Genomic DNA, 25,965 nt, shown 5'->3' with positions numbered 1-25,965 from the left:
AATAATTAAAATAAAGCTGGCCTAGAAGTAGACGTATAAATGTAAGCAGACGAAGATGCTAATATTTACTTTTTTATTTATTTTAAGAATTTTATAACATATGAATTTATTTTTGTGCCATAAATTGCCTTTTACTCATTACTTAAATTTTTATCCATGTTCCTAATAACACACCAGACCAGTGCAACTATAAGTCAGTATATATTTGATTTGTACAAATATTTTGATATTATATAAAAAATTACTGAAAAGAAACTATTTATTTAATATAAAATTAATATAAAAAAGATGATATTTTATAGTTTAAATATTTGTAGTTATTTTATTTAAAAATGTATTATATGTCCACTGCCATATTTTTCCTCTCCCAAATAATATAGGTAGTTTGTAATTCAGATTCACTTTGTTACTCTATTTAATATTTGCTATATATAAATAAAGTTTATTCAAAATATTATTTATGTTTTATTCCTAGAACTCTATCTATCTACTATCCATGTAATTTAAAATGTACATATTATGTATTTAGTTAGAACATAGAATAGATAGTTTTTGTTTTTGTCTATGGCCAAAAAGTATTCGCCATTTTGTCTCGTGTAGCTATAAATCTATTTTTTTAATTCGAACGGCGCGCAGGACAAATCCTGTCTGCGCAATACGCCAGATCCTTGCTATTCGTACCGCATCGGTACATTTCGAGCACACTCGCCCTAATTCTACAAATGCTAAGCGAGATAACCGTGGGAGGGAAAGAGATGGACATTCTCCGTCTCGCTCTATGGATGTCATCGGCCGTTCATAATCCTAGCTACTACAAAGTAAAATAAAATACTATTCGTTTCGTTCACTCGGCGTCATAATCTCGGACGGGACGGTATTGCCGCTCGTCCTCTCGCGTGTGTTGTGCGTTTTTGTGTTGTGGACGTTCCGCTGAGCCGAAGCTCGCGTCTCGCAGGTAATCATCTCTCGCCCATTATCTAGCTTTTCCGCAAAGGTTTTATGTCAAAAGCGTGCATCTTTAATAAAAATGCCGGCTCGGAGAACGCGCGACTTCGATCGATAACTATGTTGTCTTCGCCGAGTGTAGGCAGACTCGCTAAAACCAGACTGAGATTTAATATTTAGTAGTTTCGTGAAAGATTTTAAGTTAATTTGCAATGTACATACTGCAGTCCGATATTGTATCATTAGTATAAATATTATTTTTACATGAATGACTCTACTTTCACTACAGATGATTACCGCAATCTATTTGCGATAAAATTGATAAAGTTTGCATTTGGATTCAATCAAGACTTACCATAAAATTCTCTATATATTTTGATTAAATATAAAAAAAAAACTTCTTTATAATGTAACAATTTAAAAATCATAACTTTAATCGTAATTTAATAATTACACAAATTTCAATTTAATACAAAAAAAGATTTGCGAAGAATTAAAAATCTTGTAGAATAATGAGTTACGTATCATCATTATGTCCGTATGCTTAGTAATCAATATGAGTCATAAATAATATAAACATAGTATTAGCGTGCTATTTTTGACGCAATAGTTAGGGCTCCAGAGGACTTGGTGGTTAATTGGATGACCACGCCTCGGGAGTCGGGAGTTGGGGTTACAGCGGTACTATGTCGATGATGTCGAAAATCGGAGCGTGTGCTAAATATAGCAAGCATTTTACGCTCTACACTGGAGCTCTCGTTAGCTTATAAACGTCCATATAAGCGGTTTTACATCAAGTAGAGCAAGTTTTCTCTATGTCATGTAGAGTTTTCCTTTTTAGAAGAACTATAGAAATTATATTACCGATAATAAAAGGATATTTTGCATAAAGAAAGCTATTTTAATTCAAATTTAATGAATAAAACTGTTTTAAATTGAATAACTCTACATTATTTTTTTGAATGACTCTACACATGCCAAGCACAAATTGCTTAATTAGTTTCAAAAAAATATTTCATACAATGCAGAAAATAATTTTAAATTCACGCTAGTTTACAAAGTGTCGCTTTTGGCTACTAAAGCACATGGCGCTTCATTCAATGAGCCCATTCTCGTTGAACAAGAGCAGGTGCAAAACGCCCGAAATGTGGTCCGAACGAGATTTCTCATAAAAGCGTCAGGTAGACTGCTTTTATTCCTATTCATTGTTTTTTTTTTATTATTATTGTGGTTGGATAATGAACCTGAAACTTAAAAGATTCGGACTTTAAAATGTAATTTACGATAACGTGATTATAGCAGCAAGTGTGCTGGATATTTTGGCAGCTTGATGTCTAAATAATATTTTATCGGTTTTAGTTTCATTTTATTGCACTGCTTGCAGGAGGTTGTAGATTAAAAAAATCTGATACAAGGGCATAAAAGGCTAGCAAGTCCCTAAAAATTAGGTATTTTACTTTCCTTGCTCTTAAATAATTTCCTGTCATTTTATTGCTACACTTAACTAAAGAGCAGTCTTAACTAAGACAGATTAAACTCGACTCCCGGTAACCCTAGAACCTTCGTCCGGTACTTATGTCTGTAATTAGATGCCTAACTACTCAGTCGTAAAACAAATCACCTCTACTATGTAGATAGATAAATCTAAGCGTATCGATTCTACAAAATAACGCTTTGGAAACAACAATATGAGATCTGGAAATAATATGACACCAAGGCCCTGCGATAAAGTTAACATTACATAGGTACATTAAGTTTATCGTTAGATGTGTTATTTATTATGAGCTTGTTTTATCTTTTATTAAATAAGGAATGGTTTAAGTTTTGTCACGTTATAAAATAAATAGAAATATTAACGAAAACAATACCTACGTAATTTATTTCACCTGCCAGGTAACTGACTTTCTTAACTTAATTTTCAATGCGTGTTTCGCTCTTGTATCAATTTTATTAATGGTTCATAAATAGTTATATCAGAAAAAAAACATAATCCTTAATAGATATTATTAATCAAAAATATTTATAAAAATATAACTTAAATCATATAATAATTAATATTCGCTTGGTATGATCGTTCCGTCGCGTCGCGCGTCGTCAGCCATATATAGCTAAGTAGGAATCGATCGCAGGAGGTACCTATATAGATGCCCATACTTTCCAGAAAAATATTCATATGTAATAATCCTTTTTTTTTCTAAAATATCTTAAGATTATAAAATACTAAGTCAAAACTGATTGTATTGGATTATATTAGAACCTTCATTTAAAGAACCATTCTACTTTATCCCTAGATTATAAAATTTCCTGCAAACTTCACCTATATGAGAAGCTTCAGTTTCCTTACAATATAACCTTGAAAAGGTCTTGAAAACTGAAACCTGAGTCTTAAATTTACCAATGTAGAGTCTAAATTTACATAGGTACTATGTACTTCTCCCAGACAGCGCGACCGAGTCGATACGACTACACTCGGCCGCGAGTTTAACAAGATATAAGGTTGGGTCGCCTAAGATCGGACGCATATGCCGAAAATTTTATACGTACTGTGTTTTTTATTTTATTTCTCATGATTCGATGTCGTTTTTCTGTTGCGATCAACTGTAAATTGATGACAAGAAAATATTGTTTAACCCCTAATTTTTTGGTTTGCGTAGATGCTATCTATCTAAGCAAATTTAGAGCCTAAAAAGCAGACTTTTTTCGACTTACCATAGTGAAGAAAATAACAGTTCGGCCGAAGATCGGACTATGTAGTATCTTCACTTCTATGCGTTTAATAATAATGTTAACATTAGGAAAACATCCGGACTTACGTCCATACATTGAGCATCAATGATTGAGTCAGGAAATTCCTCAAAAAATTTGACAAAGAAGTTTTTTTTTTTATTGCGTTTTTTTAGTCCGGTCTTCCCTCCTCATCCTAATTAAGTTTCTCAAACTTTTATCCTCCGTGTTCTAGGACTAAATAATGAAAATGTACCTAAGGTCTGATAGTCATAGCGTCATTGGATAGTTAAATATATTAAAAGTTAATAATTATTGCGCATTATTGCATAAGGCGCAGTCAAGAGCTAAACTTCGGTCCGATCTTCGGCATTGGGAGGGAAGATCGGATCTTGGGTTGTGAACGTCCTAGGCGTAATCAAAGTATACAGATGGAAAGAGGATTCGCTAATTCTGCCCCAAAATAATTAATTACATTATTTCAATGAAAGTACTCTCCACAATGAGCCATCAAAATTTTGTAGGTAAGATCGGATCGACGATTTTCGCCACAAAATACACCTTTTCTGCTGAATCACCTGTGTACACGTCCCGTCTGGTCGCTGGCCGGCCGCAGAGTGAAGAGAGGGGCAGAACAAAATGGCGGATCTAGTAGTGTTGGTAGCAGTAGAGAATATTGCCTAGTTTGCGAGTTATTCCATGCATCCGATCTTATGTCACATCCGATCTTAGGCGACCCAACCTTATCGATCTTTCTTTACATGGACCAGACGTTTCATATATATTCACTTCCTCATATATAGCAGGAATAGCTTTGATAGAAATCGAATCGCACTTTGTTGTACGATTATTATACTAAATGATTCATAGCTTACGAAATACGAAGCATATGGTTTTTCTGAGGATATAGGTACCTATTGTATATTACACAATCTACAAAAAAAATATTCTGATGCATTGATTTGATTTGAAAATTAAAACATTGAGAATACATAATGTTTCAATTGATGGGTCTTGACCGTATTCAAATATATTTAGGTTGGTTTTAACACTTATCAATTACCATACCCCTACTGTATGATAATCATGTTCTGTCTAAACATAGGAACTGTTAAACATGCAATTACCAATTAGTATGCATTGTTCCGAACACGACTTAAATCTAAAACAATGCATTAATTGTGAAATTTGTTAATTTACAATTAATAAAACAATTTATTCAATAAAATTCAGTGTTTATTTGCACGTTATATCCCATAAAATTCTATAAAAACAAGCTTGTCTTTTATGAGGAAATAGATGTGTAAGAAAATAAACATCCATTCTTAGAAAATCCCCAACAAATGTGTATTCACTTAGGCATCTCGGGATAATGGAACCGAAAATAATCCGAACCGTAACCGTCATTCTATCGCGCTCGATGTTAGCCCATATTGGTATGAACAACTACGTAAAATATTAACGCTATAATTTTATAGGGTCAGTGATCTTTTTCGTTATGAAGTATGTGGGAAGAATGTATTGTTATAAATTCAGAATTAAAAAATTAATACCATGTGTTGGCTTAAAATAGATTTTCAGCACTAATTGAGCTAGGGCTGCGCTTCGAGTCGTTACAGACAGATTTAAAGGATATATACCTGGGTAGATAAGGATATATAAATGAACCTCGTTTAAATAAATATGATTACAAAAATAACAATTCATATGTATATATATTGTAATTGAAATATAGATGAAAGAAACTCCAATGGTTTCCTATGCTCTACCATATGCTCTACATATATTGAAAATGAATATGTAAATTGTCAAAGTTGGCTAATCTATAATTATTAAGTATGATAGGAAGCGAATTACACTTATCCGAAGTTGATAAAAATGTTTACCTACTATTAGATAAGTGAATCGCAGAGAAATATTGCTTTCAAAATGTTTATTATATCTACTTATAGCTATTTTTATAAATGGTGAGAAGAATTTACTTACAAACTTGTTGCTAACATTTTAAAAGCAATTGCATCGTTAATTTTATAGATATAAAACGACCCTAAGCAATTCATTGCTCCGTCTTTTCGAGGCGTATTCGAACACGTGCGTATTTCCGGCATGCTTTGTTTAGAGACATTCAGGTATAAGCTCCTCCACGCTCCACAGCACGTACCTACTTTGTCAATCAAGGGCCCTCCAATTGCGATGACTGATGCAAATTGCAGCTGACTATGGAAAGAACATCAGCGCTTCTATTTATTGTAGAAACTATTTTACCAAATAAATATGAAAACGAAAAGCACCGTCACGCATTAATACCATCACATTTAATGAAAAGAAAGAGAGAGTAGATATATTTTTAGGAGGACTAAATCGAGGGTTGACCACCCCTCACCAATTTATAACATTAGAAACGCTCCCCCGTCTCGCCATCTGTATGTTATTTTGGCTGTTATGAAACTTACAATTTTTAAATGTTAAACTGTACCTAATAAATTTATCGTGAACCGTTTCCCGTACAAGTTTGAATACAATGGTCCATATTTTTTATCTTGTATAAAATGTAGGTAATAGATACAGATAAAAATTATAAAAAAATACGAGCAGCTAAATAATTCATCTGTGGGATTAAGAACAATAGGTAAACCTATTAATTATTATTGTAGTTGTTTGTAGAAAAATAACCTTATTAATGAACTCTGAATTTCGTTCTTTTTACAAAAATACCTAAAAAGAGCACGGTACGAATTGAGAACTTTTGAGAACTTTCGTCATTTTTGGAAATGGTGCTCATAAAGCTCAGAGGATGCAATTAATAAAATATTTCAGGTATATTTTTGGTTTCATAATTTTTTTAAATTAACATTTTTATCTTTGTTTCAGATTCGGGCAACGCCCGGCCGCATCGCGGCTAGTGAAGTTTATTGTTTTGGTTTCGATCTGGTTTTTATTCGCGTTGTCAAAAGTGACCCTAGTGATCAGTGAAGTGTTTCAGTGAGTGCAATATGGCTACCCTCACCGTATTTACGGTCCTCGTCGCCCTGCTCGCGATTGGTGAGTATCTTTTAATTGCTTTAAGAAAAGCTTTTAGAGCCACTTAAGATAAAATACTAGAAGAGTCAAGAGACCGGGCTTCCATATCCTGTGCAGGATATAATTAAATTTAAAAACAATTACTTAAGTATCTTCCCGTAAAGGAATATACTTACTATATTAGCTATACGATTGATTTTAGATCAATATCGTGCCATATTCTACTAAAATAGACATTCTAAATATGCATCGGTATTTAAGGCATTTACATATTATGTATGTATTAGATCTGCACTTCCGTTAAAACTAAAAAAGCTCTTAATTGAATGAGACGAGCATCGAAATGAATCATAATTGTAAGGTCGAGAGGAAGTTGTAAGTAATGGGATGAGAGTTGAGACAGCCCGCACCCGGGCGCGATCGATACCGCGGGAATACGCAGGGAGGTCACTGATCACGTTGTATAAACAACATTTCGCACAAGCGCCTCGATTGCTAAAAGTTTTCATGGTTAATCGCCTTACGCCGGTTTTACGCTTTTTACAATGTGTAATTTATTCCGCGGTTTAATAGCTTACAAGTTCCATAATAATTAAAATAAAAAGTCTGTCTATTATTAGATGCTTAATAAACTATGCTTACGTTTACAAACTTATTACGTGTTTCATTGAATCATTGTCTAGTCAGATTAGCTTATACCTACTCATAAACTTCCATTGTACAATGCACTTCGTGTTTCTGTTATTAATAATAGGCATGACGAAAGATTTTGAAATTCTCTTCCATAATGTGTGTATACGTTTACTATACAAGAAAAACCCTATATTTCGGTAATATACTTAAATTTAACGAAGATTAAAGCCATTTTTCAAAAAATATTTAATATCTGTGCCAAAACAGCTCGCAGGTGTCATGGCGTAGGCGTGACGTCAAACTTTGGTAAATACGTAATTATTTGTACGCATTGCGAAGAAAATTAAAAAAGTCTTTATTTAATATGTGTTATAGAAACGAATTACAAAGTTTATAAGTGGTGTGCAGTATTGCAGTGTGAATCCACATAAAAATAATGCTCAAAAATGTGTTAGTAATTATTTCAAGCGAAAAAATAATAAGAAATTATTGTATAAAGTTGGCGCGGAGAATCCCGAACCATGTATTCGTGAATTCGCAATTATATTTCTGTTCTGAGTCGATAAAACATACGTGAAACAATAGAAAATAAATAAAAATGCGTATTCTCAACATATTCATAACAACAAAATACATCTGACGTGAGTTGTTTACTTATGCGTGACGTCACGCGTGTTTTAGTCAAAATGGCGAACTTCAGAATTTCAATGTTTTATTTTATTGATAATCTCATTAATCTTAATGTTTTTAAGATTTCTAAGTCGCTATATTTAATTTATTTATTATACATTTTCCCTTAAAAACACTAATACGATCATTTATGGATACTGTCGTCATGCCTATTAGCTTGACTTGATTTTAACCATGAATAATTGAAATAGCGCATAATATAAACCAATGCAATTTATCGATTAATATTATGGGTTGAAATGCTATATTTACACATGTTTAACGTTTAAAGACAATGTATGCAAAAAGTAGCATGTTTAGATTTTTGGTATGTGTGTATGATTTTAGCAGGTCATGTTTAAATACTAAAGCTTACAGGTTTTCGATGTAAACAAGCCGGAACATTGGCCTTTTGCGCACAGAAGGTCGCGTCTCGCGACCGTGAGTCAGTCGCAGGCACTATCCTTACTTTTCAATCGATGTACATAACAACTTTACGCCTTATAATCGTTCGATTCTTATTAATGATTATGGAATTGTAGTCTTTCGATTCAGATATCATTCACCTCATACTTCTAGTAATTTTAATACAGTGCTCATATTTTAAAACTTTTGGAATTATTTATGACAGCTTTTTCCATCATTCTGTCTCGTACAAATGACTCCACTGCGCATGCTAAGTACTAGGTGCTATGAGGCGTCTTTCCAAACTATACAAGGCCAGTACGCAACGGTGTGAAACTAATCGCGTATAGTTTGGAAATAACTTTTTTACAAAGTCCTTCCAATCTATACAACAGCAGTACGCAAGTACTCGCGTATACTTTGTAGTGAAGAAAGTAAGAATAGCGCTCCAAAATATACAGCGCCAGTACGCATGCGGACTAATCGTGTATGTTTCGGAATTCGGAGTAAGCGCGGCGTCTTTCCATTGCTCGCGCTTATATACATTATTTCTTTCTTTCTTCTTTCTATATTATTGTATTGCTGTTTTGAAATCTATTATCAAAATGCATATGTATTGTGTATGAGTACATACACAATACATATGCATTTTGATAATAGATTTCAAAACAGCAATACAATAATATAGAAAGAAAAATATACGACCAGTACGCAACATTACATAGTAATGTAATGTTGCGTACTGGTCGTATATTTTTTGTATCGAGGATGCTTGTGTCTTCGTTCCCGACTATACTGCACGACTTACAATTGACAATAGTGCTAAAATGTAAGAACCTAATAAGTCCAGAAGAAGACGGTTGCGAGGCGACGGAGGAGGAGGAACACTAAACAGGAGGTTTCTATTTTTGTGTAGTTAAAAAAAACACGAACCTAACCTAACACACAGGTAACCCTTATATCTGTTACCTATTAATTTTTCTAAGCTCACCTAATAATATTTTATTCCATATTTTACTGAATCAATCGAGAAGAATAAATGTAGATAGATATAGCTGTACAAGTCTTTGATTGCCTACGCTTATATTTTATTATTTCGCTCAAGCGTAAGTGATGTAGTAGGTATATTTAGTTATATTTTGCGTACTGATCGTGTATAGTTTGGAACGAAGAAGCAAGCATCCGCGTTACAAAGTATACACGATCAGTACGCAAAATTCGTGTATATTTTGTAATAACAAACTTAAAAACAGCATTACAAAGTATACACGAGCAGTTTCCTATGGTTGCGTTCTGGCTATGTATAGTTTGTAAATACGCTGCTATGAGGCATGTTTACCCGTATCGATAAAAGTCATACCTTTTGCAAATCGAAATAAGAAATATCGAGCCGCGTGCGAAATATGGAAATTGCTAGTCTGCCCAAGGGCACAATATTCGCTCTACTTTATGACATCTACCTACGGGTTATAGCTGTATTTACTATTAGTCAATGCTCAAATGTATTAAACTGATTTGTATGCTGAAAGATACTGTTTATAATAGTTATTATTGTGTAAAAATATTATTTATTGTGTGGTTCATTTATTGTAGAGTTCGACAAAGAAAAGTTCTAGCACAAAACTTACTAACTTCAGAAATGAACTTTTTTGTATCTCTTGTAATACACAATTCTGTCCACTTATATGTTTCAAAGCATTTTTACCAAGCGAATATAAAGCTTGTTCCCATGCAGTTACAAATCTCCTAGCGAGGACTATTATTCAATTGAAGGAATCTCCATTACTCCATGTGCGCGTCACTTAATCTGATATCATCCGCATGCTATGTAACTGCTAACGGCCATGGACACCGGAAATTGTAATACAAACCCAACGAATAGGTATATAGCATTCAAAATTTCGCTTCTAGTTCGCTTACAACTTTAGTTTCTTTTTAGTACATAATAATATAGAGATTATCGTTATCTACAATTAACTGATTGAATCAATTAACATATTGAATTCATTTACCACCATTTAAATTGGGAGAAAGTTACAAAGTTTAACACAGCTTTTTAAATAGTTACCGATAAAGTTCGGTTATGCATAAGTAATACATAAGGAATTTGATCTCAAGCGTGACAAAATGTGAGTATCATTAGCTTAGAAGATAAAGATTCCCTCCGGAATTTTTAAGGCCAGTGACCCTAAAAATATTTTCTAGCGGGTACCGGGATATTTTAATGCATAAAATATATTTTGCTATACAGCAACAATAAGCACCTTAAATTCAAATGAGGTAAATCATGTTGAATATATTCTCCACATTCCAATTTAAATATAATTCAATGACCATTGCATAATGCGATATATGCAAAAGGAAACGATTCCTGTGTATAGACTCATAGTAAAAAAGAGGTATGTACTATAGATACTGTTGGAATGAATAATTTAAAAGTTGTGATTGTGATAGCTTATTCTAGAAAACGTTTATTCAGAATTTGATGGGATTACAGTTTTATAACGGAGTTGGTTTTACAACATTATAATTCAGTTCATGTACTTATACAAGTGTGTACTCAGAATTAAACAGAAAATGTATTATGTACTAACGTCTTACCGTTAAATTATTTTGATAATATTTTTAAGGAAAATAATGGTTTAATTACGTTCGTCTATGAACATAAGCCAAAAATTCCTAACGGACATCGCATCAACCATGATCAAATATTTTACGAAATATAGAACAAACAGAACATTTTAAGGCTGCTTTTTGCTTACAATATGATAATGCTGATGACCGAAACCTGTCGGTTACATAATTCAGGTCGCACGTTGCAACGGATTCTGTTATAAGAGACACAACAACAAAACAATGAACTGAATACATTGAATTTTTTAAACGGCGTTCAATTGTTGTCGCTGTGCACTAATTGCATTGCCTTGGACGTTCGTTTATGTACTCTATTTGTGCATCAACAACTAAACTAATATGTAGGGAGCATACCAAGCAATTTAAAATAATGGAATATAATTAGAGTTGGTGTATTTTTTATGCATATTTATTTATTTATTTATTTATAGCCTTTATTGCCAATACAGGTTACATTTTTACTTATTAACTAAAATTAAATTGCTTTGTGTGTGTTGGCGTGTCCTTGTGACACAAAGGCCTCTTCCAACTTCTTCCACTCGCCACGTTCTTTCGCCTTCCGTAGCCAGAGCGGCCCTGCCACTCTCCTTATCTCATCCGACCACCTTTTTCTTTGTCTTCCTCTTTTTCTTTTAGCATCCACCCTGGGAGTCCATTCGGTTATCACCCTTGTCCATCGGTTTCCCTTTTCTCTGAGCATATGCCCTACCCACCTCCATTTAAGAATCCTTGTCTTTTTCACAACATCTTCTAGTTTTGTTATATTTCTTATATCTAAAGCTCTTTTTCTATGTTTTTTTGTATAACCTAGTATACTCCTCTCCATAGCTCGTTGGCATGTTACCAATTTTGTGTCATGTTTTTTTGTTTTAGCCCAAGTTTGGCAACCGTAAGTTAGTATTGGCAAAATGCAGGTGTTAAATAGTTTTCTTTTAATTGTGATATTGTACTGTGTATTTTTAAATATTTCTTTCATATTTAGCATATTTAGTGATTTCATTAAAAGTTCAGTCATAATTCAAATTTAAAATGTATGATGAATAGTTGCGATTTTACCATACTTAGCTTATTTTTCTGCTCCTGTTGTAGACATATTGGAAAAAGGCGAGGTAAACTTGCACATTGCAAATTGCAAAATCATGACGCTATTCAACCTGAGCTGATCTTGACTCGTTTCTAACTATCTAAGAAAAAGTACATTAGCGGGTGTTATCAGTAGAATTCCAAAGGTTCATTTGATCGGCCAGATGGTAGCGCAGGTGTTTCCAACATTCAACCACGCATAGCGCCCACATACCACGACTTGATTACAAGTTACAACATCGCATACATAAAAGATAGTGAAATTTGAGATCATAAAAGCTATGTTTATCAAAATTTCGTATTAAGAAATTGTATGCTGAAGTGATGAAACGTTTACAGTATTTTAATTTTATACCACATGAAATACTTTTTCTGTTTAGATTAAATTTTTGGCTATATAAAGATGGTGTAAATTAATATTATAGGTATTATGGTCTAACAACAATATTTTTTGGACGACGCCATTTATTTACAAAGGCCACATGCGTGCCATTTTTTTTGTCTTACCTGCTGAAGTAGGCCTTGAACAGAGGTTTACTAAGCGAGAATACCTTATTTCGACCCTTTTTATTTCGAATTTTATAAATCTTGCAGGTAATGTGAATTTTATATGCAGCCATTACTTTATATTACAATAACATTGGATATCCGGTCTGAGAGCTATTAACAAGTAATCGCGTAAATGATTGCTACAGATTATCGCAAAACATAACTACATAGGTATATTATACACTAGCTTTCCGCCCGCGGCTTCGCCCGCGTTTTCAGAGAAAAACCCGTTCCCGTAGGATTTCCGGTATAAAACCTATCCTATGTCCTTTCTTGGGTATCAAAATATATCTATACCAAATTTCATGCAAATTGTTTCAGTAGTTCAGGCGTGATTGAGTAACAGACAGACAGACAGAGTTACTTTCGCATTTATAATATTAGTATGGATTAGCATAATATAATACTTATTCCATATTTATAACACTGTACAGGTATAGTAGGTATCTACTAAAAATTTGTTACAATTCAATGTTATTCTGGTTATATGTACTTTAATTAATTAATATAAAAAAAATACTCTACAAAATGATAAAGCTTTTAGAGTAAAGAAAAAAAAAATAAAAAAGGTACATTGTGAGCAATCTCTATCAATAGATATTGGTTTTAGTCCTTTGTTTTTATTATATTAAACAATATAAAACTTTTTAACACTTAAAGCTTTACTTAAAGCTCTACCTAATATCACTAAAGTGGACAACTTGTACATATTGCTTCTTAGAAACAGTTTGTTTTACGTGAAAACGGTTAATTGTTGTGATGATGCTGCTCAACAGCACGGATATCAGCGCCGGCGCATCTGTCGGGGTTTCGGCCAATCGCGTGCTTGCGTGCGCGTACATCTGTCGCACGCAACCACTGACAGTTTTTATACCGATTGTTGCTATTTTTTGTCCCTATCCGTACGAGAAAAGATGCTTCACAGTTCACACTATTTTAAGATTTTAACCTAATCTATTGTATTGTTTTTAAGTGGATTGGTTTGAATTGTAGTCATTAGTTCTTGAAAATACATAGCATTTAATTTTTTAAGTACACCCTGATAAAAGAGATTGAAGTATTTAAATATTAACAAAGGAGTATTTATTTTTTTTATTTCCTTAAATCACTTAAAAAATAAAAATATAAAGTAATTGAATGTGAACAAAAGATGTGACCGAATTATTCCTGTTAAAATGATAATGGTACTGAGTATGAGAATTCTCACAGTAATGAATCATAACATCTTAAACTTTACATAAACTAAAGGTAGCACATTTAAAATATGAAATAAGTTTTAAAATGCCTACTCAAAAGTTACATAAATCTTACAAGAAATTAGACACTCAAAAGAAAGAAATAATTTACACGGCGACGTGTTAACAACTATAAAGTATATTCATTATCATCATTAGCCATAATTAACGTGTCAATTTATTCTTTTCTCGTCACGTTGAATGATGCTGCAGCCTGTAGCTACAAAGATGCTTCTATGTAAGATGTCATTATAAAGTAGGTCGAGTCCTCATAAGCTGATGAGGCCCGTACTTGTGCCATTGCCATCTGTCGCTTGTGCATGTATTTTGTTGCTTTCTTTAGTTTGGAAGTTTGGTCATATTTTATTTACACCTTTTTGTAGAGAATCAAAGGCCTTTGGTATACTTTCCTCATTTTTTTTGTATTGGTCATCTTATATCTTGTATTATGAAAGTGTGGTTAAGAGATTTCGCATAACTTTAAATAATACTCTGCTTAGAAATCATTATGCGTACAATAGACATAAATTAAGATGTATGTCTCTACCTCTAGTAGCTTATACGCTGCCCATTTAAGTAAGGTGTAACTAGGTGAGAATACACAACGACATTTACTAGTATGTACTCACCGTATAGAGCAGTGCACTATAATATTATCTCTAAACTCAACTTCCTCGAAGCTTTAGAGCCCCCGCAGACCACAGACTTTTTATCGGCAGATAGTTTGGTCGGGCTCTTAATCAGTACGCAGATGTAAGCAAATGCGCACACTATGACGATTAGGTATCGGACGATAAACAAGTTTGATGGGCTTCCCGATTCAATTCAAACTAAACTGTCGGTAAACTATCGGCCGACTGTATAATCAGTATTGACTCCCTACCACACGCGCACACACGACGATTTTTTAGTCGGCCGACTAAGCCGATAGTTCAGTTCGCTCTGAGCTTTGACAGCGAATGGTCGGCCGCGCGTGTAAAATGGCGTCACTTTCTCAGTCGCTTATTTCGGAATCTTCGATCATTACTTTGATCGAGGAAGTCGAAAAACGCCCTGCACTTTACAAGAAAAATCTAAAAGAGTACTGTGACGTAAATGTAAAAAAAAAACTGTGGGAGGAAGTTTGCGAAGCTGTTGTTCCTGATTGGAATGAGCTTAGTGCTCAAAATAAAACAAATCAAGGTACGATACATTTTTATTTATTTACATTACACTTTATTATATTGACACGGAATTGAGCCTGCAGGAGATATAAAGTATGACGACATGTATTGCCGAACATTATTCATATTATTTCTTCCTCGGTTATTTCCATTTGTATTGAAGTTATTCATGGTACAACTGTAGAGAGTGTCTTTAAAATGTATTCCATCTTTGATTCGTACATAATTGTGTAGGACACAGCAAGCTTTAATAATTTTAACACAAAAATTAATATTTACGTCAATTGGACGGTGAAAAATACGCCATTTATTAGCTAGAATCCCGAAAGTACATTCAACCATGCGTCGAGCTCTTGTATGTCTATAGTTGAAAATTCGCTTGGTGTAGTTTAAATTTCTTTTTGCATAAGGGCGTAATATATGATTTCCAAGTCCAAACGCTTCATCGCCTACGACTGAGAATGGAATAACATCTCCGACATCATCATTAGGCAATTGCCTTCCAAAAGGAATATTTAGTCGATTCTCGGAAAGCCGTTTACCCATTTCTGATGTTTTAAATATTTCCGAATCACTAGCTGTTCCATAAGAACCAACATCAATGTACACAAATTTATAATCGGCATCTGTCCAAGCCATCAAAACGCAGGAGAAGAACTTTTTGTAGTTAAAATATGATGAACCGGAATGTTCTGGCTGTATCATCCGTATATGTTTGCCATCGATCGCTCCAATGATGTTTGGAAAATTTGTGCGACTGTAGAATTCGTCTGCTATTTCAATCCAGTCATCTTCTAGTTTGGTTGGCATATATAACGGTTGAAGCATATTCCATATTTGCTCACATGTACTTTTTGTAATATCTCGTATTGTAGAAGCTCCCATCAGATAATCAAAAGACAATGAATTGAAACTTGCTCCAGTAGCCAGATACCTGTAATGAATTAATTATATTTTATTATTTTTCAGGCCGCGATATACAAAAAAAATGGGCCAATTTACGGACTTGCTTTCGCCGAGAATTAAATGCACAAAAGAACACAAAGTCGGGGCAGGCTTCGGTCAAGAGGCGTAAATACGTATACTTTGAACAATTATTATTTTTACTTCCATGCATGGAAAATCGTCAAACGGAAGGTAACCTGAACCTGGCCCAGGATACTTCAGAAAATGCGGAAGATGATGAAGAAACTGCTCCATCCGCTTCCGCACCTTCCGCACCTCCTCGCCAGAAGAAAACTCGTGTTTCGAAGAATACGGATTTGGATGAAGCAATATTAAAAGCATTAAATGAGACTAATGTTGATGAAGATGTAAACTTTGCATTGTCTCTTGTCCCATCACTCAAAAATTTAACCGCAGATGAAAAACTCGATGCTAAGATTAGTATTCTTAACGTATTTAAACAGATAAGACTTGGTAGGCGTGTTCAGCCTCTTTCTCAACCAACATACACCATACTGCAACAACCCATAAACTCTTTTCCTGTTTACCAACGAGGGACTAACATCTTGCCGCCACAACAACAATCTCAGGCTTATACATCCGGTTCTACACCATCCCCCACTATACCACAAACAACCATTCAAAATGTTTCATCACCAGCTGATTCCAACATGTCAGCCGAGTCATATTATACAAATTTTTCAGAAGATTCCCAAATATACGACTTGTAAACTTGGCATTTGAATTATTATAATAAACAATTAAAAATATGTTTTGTGGTTTATCTTACCTTATCGTAACGCTCAATCTCTCCTCCACAGGTATAGATAGTCTTAAATTTGTATCCTCCTTCGCTATTCCTGGTCCAATTAATTTGACAAGTTGGTTGAAGCTAGTTATGCTCATTCGATAAAAGGCGAAAAATTTTTTCGGGTAATCGAGTAATTTGGAATGCATAGTGTAAAATTTTCCATTTAATAATCTATCACTAAAGATAGGATGCACCCAATACTCTCGAGCTCTCTTTTTAATTTTCCTCCTCCGGTGTATGAGAGCAATAATAACAATTCTATGCAATGTTTTATTAATTTTCATTGTGCGGTGCGACCACTCTTTTCAACGATTGGTTAGAAACTAGCAAATAGTCGGCAGACTGTTGGATAGTTTGCGCACTCATAACCGACTGAACTGTTTAGTTGAACCGGTGTGCGTACTAGCAGGCCAACCCGACTAAACTATCGGCCGATAAAAAGTCTGTGGTCTGCGGGGGCTCTTACGTATAGAATACTCAAAGCGTAATATAAATTCATTTCATTTCAGTGTCAAACTCACAACACCATAACAATATTTTAATGCGATAAATGGATATGGTATTAATGGAACGATATTCACGAAAAACCTTGGAAGTGCACAATTAACCCAAATACCCTGTCATGTTTAAACACATTGAATGCGACCGCGTTTTTAATTATTCTAAATTTTTAATGGGTAAAACACGGTTACGAATAGTGAGTAATGATGGTACTGAACTTTTGATAACAAAATGTGCAAATATATACTTTAAAATTTACGTACCTACTCGGAAATTAAGTTGATTTATTTCAGTAATAGAGTTCTTGACGATTCTTCTGTAAAGGAATTTGTTATGTTAAGGGGCCCTTGTTCAAAATGTATGTTTCTAAATCGTCTCAGTGCCTAAAATGCCTAAATTGTCAGTACAAGGCGGCCTTAATTTGCAATGTTGAGCATTTTTTTAAGTATTTGAAGGAGATAACTTATCTCATTTGTTTTTTATCCTAACCATAATATCCATTATGACAATCTAGCAAGCTTTCTGATTTGCTGTCCACCTAAAACAAAACTTCTCTTCATCACAGGAGCAGTGCGATGCGAGGACGAAACGATCGGACCGATATTCATGAAGGAACCCCCGAACCGAGTTGACTTCAGCAACACGACCGGAGCCGTAGTGGAATGCGCCGCCCGAGGATCCCCCGCCCCTGACGTTATTTGGGTACGAGCTGATGGAACTGCTGTTGGAGATGTCCCTGGATTGCGACAGGTGAGCTGGTTAAGGGATCGTTGTGAGCTTCGTATTTATATTAAACATTGTTAGGACACCGTTGCTCAACTTAATTGATCAACAATGTTTATGGACACTGTTTACATGTTCATGCTATTCGGGCGCGAGTTATCTATTTAATGCACTTAAAGACGTGTTTAATCGTTATAAGTTACTAGGTAGAGAAAAAGTAAAAACTAAAAAGTTTTATTGTATGGGTAATACTGGACACAAAATATTTGAAACTTGCAGTATAAATAATTAAATACTAGGGAGAACTAAAAAGTAGAATGAATTCTCGGTTTCTCAATTCAATAAAGCAATCCAATTTCAAGATGGGGTCCCAATTTTACGGTAAAGTAATTACGAATGCGCTTTCTGCTTCTGAGAGGGCTTCGGGCAATTTGATTTCTATTTTACTGTTTAAGAAATTTATATAATAGACAAATGTAAAATCGTATTTAGAAAGTAAAAATAAAGATATGTAAAGTAAGACATCCAAGTGGAATAAATTTTATATGGCCCTATAGAAATACTTGAGCCACGGCTGTAAGTTCCGCAAGTCGCAATCATCGTTTTATATAAAGGGGAAGTGAAGCACTCGCAAAAGAGCTAAGCTGTCTGTGTTTTGCAAATCTTATTTATAGATAGCTTTCTTTTATCTATTCTTATGTTCTAAGGAATAAAGCATTTTTGTTTGATATGATTTAACTCAAAAGCTACAGGATTAAAAAAATCCAGTCTTGGGCAAGTAATGCAGGCTACCATTTTATTGACTGAGTTAACCCGGGCAATACCCTTATTACAAGTAAGATAATTATGTATCGTTAAAAACTACCGATGATTTCCAAAATCAAAAGACCTAATGATGATGTTGAGTTGTCCGCTCATATCAATAAAACGTTAACCATCTTTTCACAATTATGCTTTTCAGTTAATTCTAGTTACATTATAAACAATACTGCGATAATTATAAATTATTTCATGAAACGGCTATTATAAGTTGTTCCTTAAACATGCGAAATTATTTAGCACTGAAAATTCAAACAAAGACTTCAGGTAGTTATTACCTATGATATCTATTTCAATTAATTGTTACCTATAATAAATTTAACGTAAATATTTTAGGTGCTGCCAAACGGAAACCTAGTGTTCCCACCGTTCCGTGCGGAAGACTACCGTCAGGAAGTCCACGCTCAAGTATACGCCTGTCTCGCTAGGAACCCAGTTGGTACTATCCATTCTAGAGATGTTAATGTCCGTGCTGGTAAGTTTGTGTATACTGATTTATTTATATTATTTCTGATATAATGATGGCAAAAACAAAGACGCGCCAATTGTGATAGTTATATGTTCATTTTAAGTTCCAAAATTTTATATGAATAAAAGTATTTGGTGACCGACTGACTGACTGACTGACTGACTGGTAAGCTTAGGTTTTATAGATTTGGTAAATTAAATTTTTATGTCGTTATTTTGTACCCTAATTGTTAAAACATTGACAAATTAGATCGATCTCTGCTAAACCGATTTAAAATAATCCCACTTAGCATTTCAGTCTGACACAGTTGTACAAAGCAATTGGCCAATAAAACGGAATTTGAGACAAATATAAATTGTCTCCTCTCTCAACGATATGGGCGTCTTTGTGATCAATTCAATGTTTGAGTATAACGTTCTTAATACACATGTTAATACTTAATAGTTCGTTATTTTAAAAATTTTCAGATTCATTTTAAGAACTTTATTTTTGTATGCAAGCATAAATCCAATGTTTGCATAATTAATAACGTTATAATTCATACTATGTATTTTAGAATTACATCTATGAAGAGCGATAACACAAATGATTACCTATTATCGTATTCTTACGGTATAAAGTTAAGATTAAAATAAGTTATGAGTCAATTTAATTATTATAAATAAACATCCTAAGTGCAGCATATTACACTACTTTCTATAAAAAAAATATTTGTAATGTGATATATGAAACAGGTGCTTATCTTGAATATAATGTGATTCGTATCATAAAAACTATTAATAATTATTTCTTAAATTTCATAATCTTATTTTCGTAACGCGTTCATTTGCGTTTATAGTGATGGTCATCCATATGTCACGAAAATTGTCTTACAAACTATGATGCACAGTGTATCTACTTTTTTAATATAATTTATGTTAACTACCATAATAGGAATATAAGTGGAACCAATTGCCACTTAACTTGACCTCCAACTTTGACTTTTAAACCAGTAATTCGATAGGACTTAACTGATAAGCTACTTAAGTTCTAATCTACAACTACGTAGTAAAATAACATATATATACTATATCTATCTAAAGAGCTTACATGAAACGTGAAAATGTAAACAGATTTGTTATTTCAAATTTAACGACACGTCTACGTTATTTTAAATTAAAAATAAATCTGGTGAAAGTTTTAAAACCTACCTATCATATTAAATATTTAATTATAGCCTTATTATAAATCAATACAGATAACATATAATTTTTATTAGACACAGCTTTTAACGGTGGCATCAGTTAATAGATAGGAGCTCGTTATAACAGAGATAGTGTGACGAATAGTCGCTGCCCTTTTAAACCGAGGACCGAGGGCTCAATGAGGTCAATTAAATAATCATCTCACTACCGTTCAGTTCTTGTCGTATTTTTAATCACAAACTATGGTCAAATAATTATTTTCTAAAATTTTTTGTGAAATAATGGAATATTGTGTAATCGCTCTCCTATATTTTAGCTTTTAAGATAATTGACTGATTGAATAATAAAAGCAAAATACATGTTTTAATTAGTTAAGGCTATTTACAACAAATATTTACAGCTAATTTCAGGAGTTATTCGCCTTTAATGGTGGATGAATGTGATTATTCACAAGCTTTATACATTTCTTATGATTTATAATGTTAACAATTAGTTTAAATTACGTAAAGCTACATGGCGATGAATAATATTTTTGATAACTTCATTAAAATATAATAAAATCGTGTCTCAGTCGTCTCTCAACACTACGACACTGATGTAAACAAGGAATACGTGATTATGGGGAATAGTATTATACTGAAATGCCAAGTTCCTTCGTTCGTCGCCGATTTCATAGAAGTACTGTCATGGCACACTGACGAAAAGGAAGACTTCTATCCTGGCGAAAATTACGGTTATTCTATGAACGAAATATTTTTTCCTAAAATTCCTTCTCCAATAAATGGAATCTGTCTTCAGTGGTCCAGCAGGAGTATGAGTCAGAAGTTAACAATGAATACGTAATCCGTGGGAATTCTGCTATACTTAAATGCTCAATACCTTCTTTTGTGGCTGACTTTGTGTACGTTATTTCGTGGCACGATGAGCAGGAAAATTCATTTACAATTAACGGGACTAAAGAGGGAGACGGTAATCAAACAAATCCTAAACTTATAAAATCTGAGTCCCAAAGTGACCTTCCCGATATATCAACTTTCCACATTCAGTGTAAAACTACTTATTACAGTGGTAACGCAGTATTTTGAGGCAGAAGTCGTCTCGGAATACGTAATACGTGGAAATACTGCTGTTTTAAAGTGTAATATTCCTTCATTTGTCGCCGATTTCGTAAAAGTTGAGGCTTGGGTTGATTCTGACAGCAATGAATATTTGATAACCGATGATATCGGTAGTATTCCATTTTTTTACTATGTGCCCTTTGATCCTTCTTTGTTTACCTATCCTACGTCCATCAGTCCAGTAAACAGAAAAATTTAAGATAGTTTTGTAATTATTTTATTACAGTCGTAAATCAATTTTATGAAGCAGAAATTCTAACAGAATATGTAATACGTGGAAATGCTGCAGTATTAAAATGTTCCATTCCCTCATTCGTTGCCGATTTTGTAAAGGTTGAGGCGTGGATTGACGAAGAAGGAACAGTAATTAGCCATTCTGATGACCTCGGTAACAATAGCTTCATATACAATAAAAGCAACTTCCGTATTTAACGCCTATTCCACCACCTAAAGAACCTATCCATTCTAATTCAATACCTAATCAATATTCTTTAGTGGTGTCACAGTATTACGTGACTGAAGCCGAAAATGAGTACGTGATTAGAGGGAACGCTGCCATTGTTCACTGCAAGATCCCATCGTTTGTAAGCGACTTTGTGTATGTGGAATCTTGGATCTTGGACGACGGACAAATACTTACCATAAACAATACAAATCTTCAAGAGGGTACCTGAATCTAAATTCTTTTAAATCTCTGATGCCTTTCCTTCTTACTTTCCTAGTAAAAACATCCTTTCATTACTTTTAAATTATTTGATCAGTTGTATCGCAGCCATACGAAGCCGAAGCAGACAACGAATACGTTATTCGTGGTAATGCAGCTATAATGAAATGTGAAGTACCAAGCTTTGTCTCCGATTTTGTTTTTGTTGAAATGTGGACTGATAGTGACGGTGGTACTTATTTTCCGGGAAGTAATGAGGGTAAAAATATGAATTACAATATATCTCATCCTAAAATCCTTAATATTTTTCTACTTCAGCGGTTATGCAGGTGTATGAGGCTAGAGTTAACGATGAATTCGTATTAAGGGGAAATACGGCTATTCTCAAATGCATCGTGCCGTCATTTGTAGCTGACTTCGTTAGTGTTGTAGCTTGGACAATGGATAACGACACAGTTACCGCTAGTGAAAATCTTGATGATTTGACCGGTACTTTGAATTAAAAAGTATTTAAAATAGTTCCGCACTCCAACATCCCTATCGATTTCTCCTGATAATTGTAAAATTATCTTGATATAAATTGCATTTACAGTCGTTCATCAAAACTATGAACCACGTATAATTGACGAAGACGTATTAAGAGGCAATTCAGCTATAGTGAAATGCATAATCCCATCGTTTGTATCTGATTATGTACAAGTTGTTGAATGGTTCACCGAGGAAGAGTCACTCTCTGCATTTTCATTAAATGACTCCGATGGCAATTACGGTAATCAAGATTGTGAGCGCGTTCCCAATTGTTCCTATCCGCTCTATAGTAAATCCCTAACGAATAAGCATACATCCATGTTGAATAACAACCATTATATTGTGTTGTCTTTGTTAAAAATTTCAGCTGTGAATCAATTCTACGAATCTCAGGTCTACGATATTTATGTAATCCGCGGAAACGCAGCGGTTTTTAAATGCCACATTCCGTCATTTGTTTCGGACCATGTGCAAGTAGTTTCTTGGCACGATTCCGAGGGTGGAGAATTTCTTAATAATGAAGATTACGGTACTTTGATACTCAAGTTAACGATTTTCCTTGCATCCTGTTCCGTGACGCATTCTCTAGTCAATTTAAGGTATTAATATGTATACAATATTGCAGTGGTATCTCAAGCATATACAGTTAATCTTGTCGAGGAAAATGTCCTGCGCGGAAATGCAGCTATATTCAAGTGCCTTATTCCCAGTTTTGTTACCGAGTATGTTCATGTCTCGTCTTGGATCATATCGGAGGGAGATGATGAATATGAGATTAAAATAGATGATACTGTCGACAATGATGGTATTTAACTAAGAATGATGTTGTTAACATAATACCTTGCTATCCTATACTTCCCGTAGAATTTGCATATATTAATATGTGTACAAAAGCATTGTATTCTACTTGCAGTCGTGACTCAAGCGTACACCGTCAACTTAATGGAAGAAAGTGTGTTGCGTGGCAATGCAGCAATTTTAAAATGTCATATTTCAACTTTTGTAACCGAATATGTTAGTGTGTCGTCTTGGATCATTTCTGAGGGTGACTCAGAAGAATTAGAAATCCAAGCAGGACCTAATGATCTGGGTATTTCCATAGGATTTTTATAAGCTTTTTCCTGATCCTAACCCATGGTTGACATTTTCAGTCGTGTCTCAAGCTTATACAGTTAACCTAATGGAAGAAAATGTTCTACGTGGAAATTCAGCTATTGTTAAATGTCACATACCGAGTTTTGTAGCTGAATATGTAACCGTGTCGTCTTGGCTTATATTTGAAGGAGATGTAGAAGAAAAGGAAATAAATAGTACAGGATACGCGAACTTGGGTCTTGTATTTATTTACAATTAGCTGTTTGTCGTACACTATTCCTGTCCATATATCTTCCCTGAATGCTTTATATTGCCATTAAAATCAAACAAACATTTTTCAGTCGTCTCGCAGTCCTATACAGTCAATCTTTGGGAGGAAAACGTTTTAAGAGGCAATTCTGCTATACTTAAATGTCATATCCCTAGTTTTGTTACTGAATATGTCGCAGTCACTTCTTGGATTATTTCTGAAGGAGAAATCGAGGAAATGGATATAAATTTAGATTCCGATTCTAGTTTAGGTAACGACGTAAAGGTATATTCAAATTAAAGTCCCATCCTCAACCTACTTCATCCATATTTACAAAACCTATAATTGATCTGCTTTTTACTGCTGTCTTTTCCAGTCGTATCTCAAGCTTATGACGTGAAATTTTGGGAAGAATATGTGTTGCGTGGAAACGCTGCTGTCCTTAAGTGCCAAATCCCTAGTTTTGTATCAGAATATGTGTCCGTTATATCTTGGATAATATCGGAAGATGAAAATGAACAAGAAGTGAAAATTGATGAATCTTCTGAGTTAGGTACTCGTGGATGAATATATTTTCGAGGCTTCCTTATCCTTTACATCCTCCATACTTTCACTCACGTCCTTATCTATCAAAATAGGTCTTAGATTGTTTGATCTGCTAATAGGTTTTGTTTTTGGTTTCAGTTGTTTCCCAAGCATATGCCGTTAATTTAATGGAAGAATATGTATTACGAGGAAATTCAGCTATTTTAAAATGTCACATACCCAGTTTTGTATCGGAGTACGTTAGTGTCATCTCGTGGATCATAAGCGAGGGAGATGAAATTGATGAGATCAAGCTTGATAGCGAACAAAATTTAAATGGTACATAGTTTAGATTTGTGGTCTTTTCCTGACGGATTCAAATTAAAAGTAACGATTAAAAGTTGCTTAGGGTACTGTTCCTATATCGGGTTCCTTTGGCTCCATAGGCCTCACGGCCTACCTTTCCTTTTTTTCCTCCTTCCTGCATGCAATGAAATTTATAAGTAAATCGTAACCTTATGTTACGTTGAAATGAAATGAATGAATTTAATTATACAAGTTTAGTAAATCAAGCAAATGTTTTCATGAATATTATTCTTTCAGAGGGAAAATATTTAGTCTTGCCATCTGGTGAATTGCATATTCGTGATGTTGGACCTGAGGACGGTTACAAATCATACCAATGTAGAACAAAACACAGGCTTACTGGAGAAACTCGTTTATCTGCTACCAAAGGACGTCTTGTTATCACTGGTAAGTAATTGTTATTTTTAACCAATACGCCATTAATTCTTACTTAGTTTTAAACTTTTCATTGCTCATTTCATTTCATTAATAAGAAAATGCATATTTGAATTAATGGTGTAGTTTTTGAACTTCTAAGAATGACGTTCGAATTCAGTAATTGTGATATTTTCAATTACATACATAGAATACATAGGCCGCAAATATCATTCTTAGAAGGGATTTTACATTTGGTACTTTTCCTTTACATCTCGATATTTTGAACAAATATTTTTAGTTAGTCGATGTGTTTTTAATAAAACTTTATTAATTAAAATATAACATAACAGAATAAGTGTTCAAAATAATTTAATTATATTAAAAATTTCTTTAGAATGGAATGTTTGTAATCTATAATTTTTTTAAATAGAACCTACGTACAAATGTAAAGAACAATTATATACCTAATTGAAAATTAATAAAATAGACACCCTTAAGGAAATCAATGATTATGTACATTCCGTTCGAAAATAAAAAGCCATGTCTTGC

General features: G+C 33.8%; 2 protein-coding genes across 2 annotated transcripts in view; both read left to right on the top strand.

The window, feature by feature from the left end:
- Positions 1-847: 847 nt before the first annotated feature.
- Dscam1 (Down syndrome cell adhesion molecule 1) overlaps positions 848-25,965 on the top strand; it is a 62,867-nt gene continuing 37,749 nt past the window's right edge. Inside the window, exons 1-6 of the mRNA XM_090120512.1 lie at positions 848-955; positions 6,541-6,711; positions 17,884-18,068; positions 19,197-19,335; positions 24,853-25,032; positions 25,297-25,446. Coding sequence (XP_089976638.1) covers positions 6,663-6,711; positions 17,884-18,068; positions 19,197-19,335; positions 24,853-25,032; positions 25,297-25,446 — 703 coding nt within the window. The 5' untranslated portion in view covers positions 848-955; positions 6,541-6,662. The remainder of the gene's footprint in view (positions 956-6,540; positions 6,712-17,883; positions 18,069-19,196; positions 19,336-24,852; positions 25,033-25,296; positions 25,447-25,965) is intronic.
- LOC149908939 (uncharacterized) lies at positions 14,718-16,757 on the top strand. Its single transcript, XM_090120510.1, has 2 exons — positions 14,718-15,080; positions 16,031-16,757. Exons 1-2 carry the CDS (start codon positions 14,858-14,860, stop codon positions 16,735-16,737), a joined length of 930 nt encoding a protein of 309 aa, XP_089976636.1. The 5' UTR covers positions 14,718-14,857; the 3' UTR covers positions 16,738-16,757.

This window comes from Colias eurytheme, chromosome 4 (assembly GCF_061535395.1).
Source record: "Colias eurytheme isolate Ceu_HAF_F1 chromosome 4, ilColEury1 Martin Lab GWU primary, whole genome shotgun sequence".
In the NCBI taxonomy this organism is placed as follows: domain Eukaryota; kingdom Metazoa; phylum Arthropoda; class Insecta; order Lepidoptera; family Pieridae; genus Colias; species Colias eurytheme.
This window is presented reverse-complemented; position numbering and strand designations above follow the sequence as displayed.